At 47.6% G+C, this 10,664-nt stretch overlaps 1 protein-coding gene and 1 pseudogene across 1 annotated transcript in view; both read right to left on the reverse strand.

Moving 5' to 3' along the window:
• The window catches only part of Bri3bp (BRI3 binding protein), a 30,835-nt gene extending 20,177 nt beyond the window's left edge, over positions 1-10,658 (reverse strand). Inside the window, exon 1 of the mRNA XM_008839242.3 lies at positions 10,350-10,658. Coding sequence (XP_008837464.1) covers positions 10,350-10,568 — 219 coding nt within the window. The 5' untranslated portion in view covers positions 10,569-10,658. The remainder of the gene's footprint in view (positions 1-10,349) is intronic.
• LOC103739089 lies at positions 2,707-10,261 on the reverse strand (annotated as a pseudogene).
• Positions 10,659-10,664: the final 6 nt, after the last annotated feature.

A 10,664-nucleotide genomic window follows, 5' to 3' on the forward strand; every position in this document is an offset into this window, starting at 1 on the left:
AGTTTTAAATAGGCACAGAGCTGGAGACATGCTCAGTGGGTAGAAGCATTTGCTGTGCAAGCATGACCAAAGTTCAGATCCCAGCACTCACAGAAAACGCCACATGTGGCCAAGTGAGTATACCCTCACGTTGCTACCTCTCATGCCTACACACACCACACTCACATACACATACATGCACTATAAATAAATAAATGCATAGACCAGTTGACTCAATAATTCCTATATTTTCAGGCTGGTGTGATGGCTCAGTGGTTAAGAGCACTGGCTGCTCTTGCAGGGGACCTGGGTTCCATTCCTAGCACCCACATGGTGGCTAACAACCATCTGTAACTCCAGCTCCAGGGGATCTGATGGCCTCTTCTGGCCTCCGTGTGCACTGCATGCACATGGTGCACTGCCGTGGTCCACTTGGATGAGCTCCACAGCAGCACAGACTCAGCGAAGCACGGGCTATACACCTGTCATCCCAATACTGATGCAGGAGGATTGCAAATTTGAGGCCAGCCTAGGCTACATGGCAAGATCTGGTCTCAAAACAGTAAGAACACAAACACCTTTAATTCCATTAATCAGGAGGCAGAGGCCAGTGGATCTTTGTAACATCAAGGCCAGCCTCATCTACAGTGTGAGTTCCAGGCCATCTGGAATAGGATATAGGAAGACTCTTGTCTCAGGAAAAAAACAAAAAACAAAACAAAACAAAAAACTCCAAGAACAGTCTTAGTTTGCTTTCTATTGCTGTGATAAACACCATGACGAAAGCCAACTTGGGGAGAAAAGGGTTATTTCAGTTTACATTATAGTCAGTCATCAAGGAAATCCAGGGCAGGAGCTCAAGCAGGAACCTGGAGGCAGGAGTTGAAGCACAGACCATGGAGGAGTGCTGCTTACTAGCTTGCTCCCCCTCCCACATCACGCAACAATCAAGAAAATGCCTTATAGATATGGCTACAGGCCAATCTGATAGAGGAAATCACCATTTGAGACGCCCTCTTCCCAGGTGTGTCAAGCTGACAACTAAAGCTTATGCAGCACACAGGAAAGCTTTATGTGTTGATGCAGTCTATTTCCAAATTGTATGTGTTAACAAAAGGTGCAAACGACGTGTATAATTCAAAATAAAACCCAACACTGGGGAAACAATCTATATATCTATATGATTAGTGTTTGGCTGCTTCTGGAAGGGGGCGGGGAAGCAGACTGTGTGCGTGCACATGTTCATGGGTGTGCATGTATGTATACATGCTTGGAATACAAAGGCCAACCTCAGATGTCACTCCTCAGGCCCTATCTTCCTTGTGTTTATTTTTGTTTTTAATTTTATATTGTTTACTTATTTACTATATGTGTAGGTGTGCATGAGTGTGTATGGAGATAGCCTTACTTTGCTTTTTTTTTAAAAAACTGTTGTGCCATCTCTCCAGTATCTGGCCTTGAACTTTTTTTTTTGTTTTGTTTTGTTTTTTTGAGACAGGGTCTCTCCCTCGTAGCTCCAGCTGGCCTGGAACTTGCTGTAGATCAGGCTGGGCTTGAGCTCACAGAAATCCACCTGCCTCTGCCTCCATAGTGCTGGGATTAAAGGTGTGCGCCACCACGCCCAGCTTCCTTTTCTTGTTTTTTGTTTTAAAAAACATTTTATTATTTTTATTTTATGTATATGAGTGTACTTCCTGCAAGTATATAATATTTTATTATTTTTATTTATGTATATGAGTGTATTGCCTGTATTTATGTGAGTGCACCCATGTCATGCAACACCACGGAGGTCTGAAGAGGGCTTCAGATTTCCCTGGAACTGGAGTTAAGGCCAGTTCGTGGTCGCCATGTGGATGCTGGGAATTGAACCTGGGTCCTCTGCAAGAGCAGTCAGTGCTCTTAACCACTGCGCCATCTCTCCAGCCCCTGCCTGCAGGTATATAAATGCATCCATGTCCTGCAATGTCCAAGGAGTTCAGATGAGGGAGTCAGATACTCTGAAACTGAAGTTACAGATGGTTGTTAGCTACCATGTGGGTGCTGGGATTCAAACCTGGGTGCTCTGCAAAAGCAATCAGTGCTCTTAACTGCTGAGCCATCTCTCCAGACACTTTTTTGGTGTTTTGAGACAGTTTCCCTATAGCCCCAGTTGGCCTAGAACTCACTATGTAGTAGACATGGCTTCAATTTCACAGAAATCTACCTTCCCCTACTTCCCAAGTACTGGCATTAAGAGCACGTGGCATCATACCCAGCTACTACTTGGCCTTTTTTTACCTCCCAGCTTAGTGGTTCCTCTTTATTAATGTGTCTCCTACTTTGCTCCACAATTTCAGTCCCTTCCATTTACCATCCAAAAAGAAGGTAGTGAAAGAAAAGGATTGTTGGGGTTCTGAACCCCAAGGCAATCATCAGATGTGACAGAGACTGACAATCAAGAAGTCTAAAGCAGGGCTGGAGAGATGGCTCAGCAGTTAAGAGCACTGACTGCTCTTGCTGAGGACCCAGGTTTGATTCCCAGCACCCACATGGCGGCCTCGAACCATCCTTAACTCCATTTCCAGGGGAATCCGAAGCTCTCTTCTGACCTCCATGATATTGCATGACACAGGTGCACTCACATACATGCAGGCAATAATATACTCATACATATGAAATAAAAATAATAAATATTAAAAAAAAATAAAGAAGTCTAAAGCAGAGAGAATGGAGGGTAAAGGGGGGGAAAGAGACAAGAGGCCACATCTCCCTCTTGCTAAAAGGGGCCAGAGAGGCAGCCTCAAACATTAAGTGCAAGTCCTGAAGAGGGGAGATGGTGTTTGAGCCTAAAGGAGGAGGAGGTCGAGGAAGGAGCGCCTCTCTTAGTAGAATGGAACCCCCACCTCAGGGACAGCAGTTTCACAGACCATAGACACATTCATCCCTGTGGATAATGTATAGAAAGTCTTCCTCATGGAGTTCCTGGTACAGCTGGCCCATCGAGGCACTGGTGGGTGGAATGACATTGTTGACAAAGAAAAACAAGGCACTCTCAGCTCAGAGATGAATTCGCTTCCGGATCAAGAAGCAGAATTGACCAACTGTGAGATCAGAAGGCACCAGGTATTTCTTTTTGTCCAGGTCTCCAATCCAAGCTTTGGGAGCATTTTCTGCTACCAACAGGACGTGGTCTGATTATTTCTTTCAGATCTTCTTGCCCTCAGAGCAGAGCTTCTTGAACAGATGCTCTTCTTTGCACACCAAGACCTGACTGGGCAGCTGCAGAGGCAGCAGCAGCTTCAAAAGGATCAGACTCTACTTTGCTTTTTTTTGAGACAGAGTCTCTCACTGGGACCTTGAGCTCGCCAATTCAGCTAGGCTAGCTGTAAACCCCAGGGATCTGCCTGGTTGTTTCCCCACAACTGTTACTTTTGGGTGCACACAACTGTGTCCAGGTTTTATATGGATTCTATTGACTGAACACACATCCTCATGCTACACAGCAAGCACTTTGTGGACTAAGCTATCTTCCCAGCCCCAGGGAGCAGATTTTAAAATGTTGATACTGAAGTTGTTGTCCACACAACCTGACTATGCAACAAGGGAAAGAACACAGACCTCTGTCAGCTTGGCATTTCCCGTGTTCCCACCTGATCGGTCCAGCTGAGCTTTGCCCCTGTGCATCCAAGACCCAGACAGACAGCAAATTCTACCTACCTGTGACCCTCTCTCTAACATCTCAGCCAAAAGCTACCAACCCACCTTCCTAGACAGAACCATGATACTTCCTCCAAGCAGGACACCTAGACCCCTGCCTCTTCTACCTCCACAAGCCATCTCATTCCTCCTGGCTGACTCTGGCATCACCCTGTCTAGTTAGGTAAAACCAGGTCCCATTGTGAGCTGGCTGTCTCTCCTGCTGACCCTGCCACAGCTCACACCAGATCATTCACACAGCAGAACTTCTGCATAGAAGTACATGTACATACACGTACATGTACACGTACACACACACACACACACACACACACACACACACCACGATTCAGGGCCAGGTTGTTTTGCTGCTTGGTTCATCTCTTTCTGCCATGCAGAGGGCACAACTAGCTGCCCACCACTAATCAATTGGAGTGTGTGCAAGAGACAGCCTCTCTGCCTTCGAGTCTACAACTATAAACAAGAACAGTAACAGAACCTGTCTCAGCACAGCCCACAGACAGAAAGCCTAAACAAAACTTACCCACAAGCTAAGCATGGTGGTATACAACAGTACTCCCTGCACTCTAGAGGTGGGAGGATCAGTAGGATCAAGAGTTCAAGGTCAAGGCTAGGTGTGGTGGCTCTCACCTTTAATCCCAGCCTTCAAGGCCAGCCTGGTCTACACAGCAAGTTCTGGGCTATCTGGGGCTACAGGAAACCCCATCTCAAAAAAAAAAAAAAAAGTTCAAGGTCAGATTCTAGAGAGATGGCTCAGCAGTTAAGTAAGGGTATTGGCTGCTCTTGCAAAAGACCTACGTTAGTTTGGTTCCCAACACCCCATGGGGGCTGACAACCATCTGTAACTCCACTTCCAGGGTATCCAATGCCATCTTCTGGCCTCGTCAGGCACTGCACACATGAGTGCACTTACATATGTTCATACACATAAAAATAATTTTTTTATAAAACAGTTCAAGGCCAGACTCAGTTATATAGGGAGTTTGGGGCCAACTACATAAGCTACATGAGACCTTACCTCACAAGAAGAGAGGGAGAAAGAGAAAAGAAAACTTTACCTACCAAGACTATTTCATCACCCTGGTTTACTTCCCTAACAGTTCTACCACTGCAAAATAATCTTATCTACTTTGAACTTCTTCAGGGCCTCCACCACCCATAAAGCTCCCCAAACTTGTACTTCACGTAGAATGTGGTGCTCAATTTTCGTTTCATTTTCTTTTATTTTGCTTTCTTTGAGACAGGGTCTTGCTATGTAGCCAGGCTAACCCTGAACTCTACCCTCAGCCTCCAGAGATCACAGGTCACAGGTCACAGGTGTGTGCCCAGTTGCTTTTTTTAAAGTGTGTTTGTGAATGTGTGTATGGTGTATATGTGTGTGTATGGGAGTGGTGTACGTGCTAGGGCACACAGGCCTTTGATGCACAGGGAAGAGTGCACTGAGTGTGTTGCTTTATCACTCCCCACATCATTCCCTTGAGACAGAGTCTATGACTGGGCTTGAGCTAGGTTGGCAGTCAGCAAATCCAACTATCCTCCTGTCTCCATGCTCCATAGCACCAGGGTTACAGGCACACACGTGTAGATAGCCATATCCAGCTTTTTAGGTGGATGCCAGAGATATGAACTCAGGTCATCATGCTTCCTCAGCACATGTTCTTACCTGCTAAGCCATCCCCCTAACCCCAATGTTTGAAAAAAAAAAAATAATAACTTTATGTGAGGTGCTGGAGAGATGGTTCAGCAGTTAAGAGAACTTATTATTCTTACAGAGGACACAGGTTTGGTTCCCAGCACCCATATCAAGCCAGCTACACCAGTTCCAAGGGATCTGATGCCTTTTGATATCTGCGGGGCACCTGCACACGTGGTGCACATAAACTCACCTAGGCACACATACATACAGTAAATAAACAAATAAATAAATCTTCTTTAAAAATTTGAGACAGAGTTTCATGTATTCCAGGCTAGCCTTGAACTCCATTTGTAGCTGAGGCTGGCCTTGAACTTCTGACCCTCCTTGCCCCGATCTTCCTCACGATGAGATTTCAGGCACAAGTCACCACACCCAGTTTATGCCATGCTGGGGATCAAACCCAGGACTTCATCTATGATAGGCAAGCACTCTGCCAACTAAGCCATATCCACAGCCCCTAAATTTTTTAAATCATGGCAAAATACACAGATACGCACATTTCACCATTTTTACACGCACAGTTTGGTGGTACTGAGCATGTTCAACATGTCCCATACCCACCACCTCTAACTAGCTGTGGACTTTTTTGTCAGCCCAAGAGGAAACTTATTATCAATAAAGCAATAAACTGCTGTCCCCTGTCCCAGCTGGGACACTCACTAGTCTCTCTGCCTCTGTGGAGTTTCCTCTTCCAGATAAATCACATAAAGGGAATCAGACACTTCATGGCCCTTTGAGTCTGATTGACTTCTTTCCCCATGTTCAAGTTTCCTCCATTTTGTCAGTGCTCCAACCCATTTTAGAACTGAATGGAGTTCTGTTCTATGGATGAAGCACATTGGGTCATCCGTTCATCAGCTCATGCCTATTCCACTTTCTGGCTTTTTTATTTTTATGAAAAAGATTTTTGCTTTTTTTTTTTTTTTCTTTTTGACAGGTCTCCTAGTCCCAGCCCAACTAGAACTGACAATGTAGACCAGGCTGGCCTGGATCTGGATCTCACAGAGAGCTGCCTGCCTCTGCCTTCTGATTGAATTTTTTGCTTTTCGAGACAGGCGCTCACTATGCAGGCCTGGTTGATCTGGAACTTAAGTATATATACCAGGCTGTCGTCGAACTCACAGAGATATGCCTGCCTCTGCCTGGTGCTGGGATTAAAGGTATGTGCCACCATGCTGGGCTTATTTTTATTTTTAATTACGAGTATGCATATGTGTATGTGTGGGTATGTCCACATTGCTTCTGGAGGCTAGAAGAGGGTGTCCGATCCCAAGGAGCTGGAGTTTCCAGAAGCTGTGAGCACCGGACACAGGACACAGGTGAAGGGAACTAAACTCAGGTCCTCTGCAAGAGCTCTTAAAGGCTAGGCCAGCTCTTCAGTTCCCTTTCTGACTACCCTGAAAAGGGCTACTATAAATACTTAAAGATTGCTTAAAGATTTTTACATATCAGTTTTGGAGGCAGCTGATTGAATTCACAACCTTGTGCATGCTAAGCACTCATGCTACCACAGGAGCCCCACTGTCAGCAATAATTCTCAAATGAATGAAAAGAGTATATCACTCTACTAAACAAAGCCCTTTCATATGTAAATATTTCCCACCACTAAGCTAGCATTCAGTGCCTGGTATCTACAACCCAGTCACATTCAATTCTGCAATTTCTCTCTTCTCCCCAAATGAGACATAGAGCAGTAGTCAAAGCCAAGACCCCAGACCACAGCGCTACTGTGGTAGAGCACTTCGAACCCACACCACACTTTATTTTATTTCAGACAAGTCATGTCTATTTGGTAAACCCAGGCCAACTGAAAACTACACTTGCTAGCAGACTTTTCCTTTCATTAAAATTAACAAAGAGGGCCAGGGTACATAGTGAGACTTTGTCTCAAAAAAAGAACGAAAGAAAGAGGGTCAGCGAGATGGCTTTGGTGGGTAAGGAAAGGTGCTAGCCACCAAGCTCTGACTTCCAGACCCCCAGGACCCACATGATAGGAGAGAAATGACTTCTGCAAGTTCTCCTCTGACCTCCACACATGTGTTCCCACACGCAGACAAACATGCAAATAAAAGAATAAAAGTAAATAAATAAAAAATTAAAACAGGAAAAAACAACCTCTTAGAAATCAATTCTATACTTCATATTCACTAATCTTAGACTCTCACATGGACTGGTAAGCTGGGACAAGGGGTTCCCAGTGCCTCCCATACCCACAAAAGATAAACTTCATTTTGGCCTAAAACAAATGGCCACTGCCTTCCAAGGGCTGAGGCAAAGGAGAAGCAAAAGGGTTCCAGGCTCCCCCAAGGGAATGCCCAGGCAGACCTATTGCCCAGGGTTTCAGCCATACTTTATCCTTGGCCACCATCAAAGAGTTCTCACCCCAGACTACATTTTCCCACTATAGGACATCACTGGCCCACAAGCTCTACAAAAGAGCAGTCATGAGAGCCAGTGAGCAGATTCAGACAATTAGAAGAGCTTGCTGCAAAGCCTGAAGACCTGAGTTCAATCCCCAGGATTCACATGGTGAAAGAACTCCCTCCTGCAGGTCCTACTCTGACCTCTACATGCGCACTGGAGTCCATGCACACACGCTTGCAATAAACAAAGAAATTCTAAAGAGCTATCCCATGAGTAGGGGAGAGGAAGCAAAAGTCTCTTTCCTAACACATTAATCTCTCATTACATTGACTAAGAATGCCAAGTCAAACCTGATGTAATGTTTTGAGCCTTTAATCCCAGCACTGGAGAGGAAGAAGCAGGTGGATCTCTGAGTTCAATGCCAGCCTAGACTACAGGGTGAGTACAAGGTCAGCCAAGGCTACATAGTGAGACCCTGTTTCTCTCTCTCCATGTATGTATGTATACCACATGCATGCCTGGTGGAGGACAGAAGAGGAAATGGGATCCCCTAGAACTGGAGTTACAAGTAGTTGTGAACTGCCACTTGAGTGCTGAGAGCTGAACCTGGATCCTCTGCCAGAACACAGCAGCCAGTGCTCTTAACTACTGAGCCATCTGTTTGGTTTTTTTTTCCTTTTTTGACTGGGTCTCCCTAGCCCCAGCCCACCTGAACTCACTATGTAGACCAGGCTAGCCTCAATCTCACAGATATCCGCTGCCTTTGCCTCCCCAGCTGGAATCAAAGGCAAGTGCCACTATGCCAGGCCTGATTTGGTTCTTTTATATATTTTTTGGTATTTATTATGTTTATTTTATGTGTAAGTGCACCTGTGTTGTGCAATGCCTGTGGAAGTCAAGACAGCGTAGGATTCCCCCCAGACTGGACTTAGGGACAGTTCCTGGCACCATCTCTCCAGCCTCCTGATTTGGGCTCTTAATTGTCTTTTCCCTTCCATGTCAAAATCCAATTAACTTAAAAAGAAAAAAAAACAATCAAAATTCCTCCAGCAGGGGCCAGGCATGTTGGCACATGCCTTTAATCCCAGCACTCAGAGGCAGAGGCAGGTGGATCTCTGTGAGTTCAAGGCCAGCCTGGTCTACACAGTGAGTTCCAGTACAGCTGGGGCTACAGGGAGACCCTATCTCAAAAGATTACAGTTCCCTTCTGCCCTCACCCCTTTCTCCCCTTTCCTCCATAAGGAATAGAAACAACAAAGACCCCAGCGTTATGTGGCTCCCACTGGTTTCCCTGGATTCCCTGAAGCCTGTTTTCCGATTAAAAAAAAAAAAAAAGAAAGAAAAAATCCCTCCATCAGGGCTAAACAATATCAATTTGTCCCATGGTCAGGAAACATGAAGAGCTGGCATTCACAGGCCATGATGTGGTTCAGGAAGGTATCTACTGCATCACAATCCCATACCCAAGGGACTACTGTTACCATTCACATTTAACAGAGAAATTAAGGCTAAAGGAAGTAAAACCAGGGGCAGGCAAGATGGTTCAGCAGGTGCCACCAGGCCTAATGACGTGAATTCGATTCCCTAAACCCACAGGGTGGAACAAGAGAACTTAAAGCTGTCCTCTGACTTCCATACATGTGCACACACAAGCACAGACACACAATAAATAAATGTAATTTTCAAAATCTTATAAAAAGTGAAGCCACTGGGGCTGGGGAAGATGACTCAGTCTGTGAAGTGCTTGCTGTACTAGCATGAGGACCTGAATTCAATCTCTAGAACCTACATAAAAAAACAGGGCAGGGTGGCACCTGCTTGCGATTCCAGTACTGGGGCGATAAGGACAGGGAGGATCCTTGGGGCTCCACTGGCCCACCCACTAACAGATGTCTCAAAAGCCAAAGTGGATGGCTCCTTAGGAAAGACACCCAAGGTTGACCTCTGCTCTCCACACCCAAGCGCACGCGCGCGCGCGCGCACACACACACACACACACACGCACGCATGCACCCACAAAGTGAAGCCACAGGCCTAACCCCATCCAGCTTATAAGAAGAGCCCCAACTTGAACCCAAAGTTCTCTGGACTCCACAACCCTGGGGCCAGAGATCAAGAAGGGAACCCCGTGCAACTGTCCCCTTTGACTTCCCGTTTCTCCAGCATGGTGCACCCAAGTCAGGTGCCAAGGAGGGAGTAGGGTGAGCGCCCCGCGCTCATGCTGGGGCTCATCCCAGTTCGAGGAGACCCCAGTTCCCAAAGTAAACCAAAAGCTGCAAGCGAAGGTCCCCCGCTCCCACAGTAGGTGCTCAGGTGGCCAAAACCCCATCACCCCAGACATCTCCGAGGCAGAGAAGGCCTTGGAGTCACCGGAGTCCCCCCGTGCCTGGCTCACAGTGGGCGCCCATTGAGACGTGGAGGATGAATGGGGCGCGCGGGCGTCACGCAGCCCGGGCCAAGGTCCAAGGGGACGCGCGGGCGCCCAGGGACGCCGCTGCAGGCCGGGGCGCAGCAGGCCCGGATCATCCCCACGCTGGGTCCCCGATCGCCAAGGCCACGAGCAATCCAGGCTGGTCCCCGGGGCCCGCAAGGTGACCCAGGCGCAGCCGCCCACCTTCTGAGCCGCGCGCACGTTGTCTTCTCCAAAAAGGCTGTTGACGCTCTGCGAGAAGGTGTTGATCGCGCGCCGGTGGCTGTTCTTGTCCGCGGCGCCGCGGCCCCGCGCCCCTAGGGCGCCGGGAGCCAGCAGCCCGAGCAACAGCAGCAACAGCAGCAGCAGCAGCAACCGCACCCCGGCCCCGACCCCGGGCTCGCCCGACGCCCGCGCGCCCATGCTCGGCCGCCAGCGGAGGGTCGCGGGGATGGTGGACGGGGCCGCGCTTACTGCGGCCAAGTACTCCGACCCGGACCGCGTGGGCGCGCTGCCGCC

The sequence above is a fragment of the Nannospalax galili genome, unplaced genomic scaffold (assembly GCF_000622305.1).
Source record: "Nannospalax galili isolate Female #2095 unplaced genomic scaffold, S.galili_v1.0 scaffold218, whole genome shotgun sequence".
NCBI lineage: Eukaryota > Metazoa > Chordata > Mammalia > Rodentia > Spalacidae > Nannospalax > Nannospalax galili.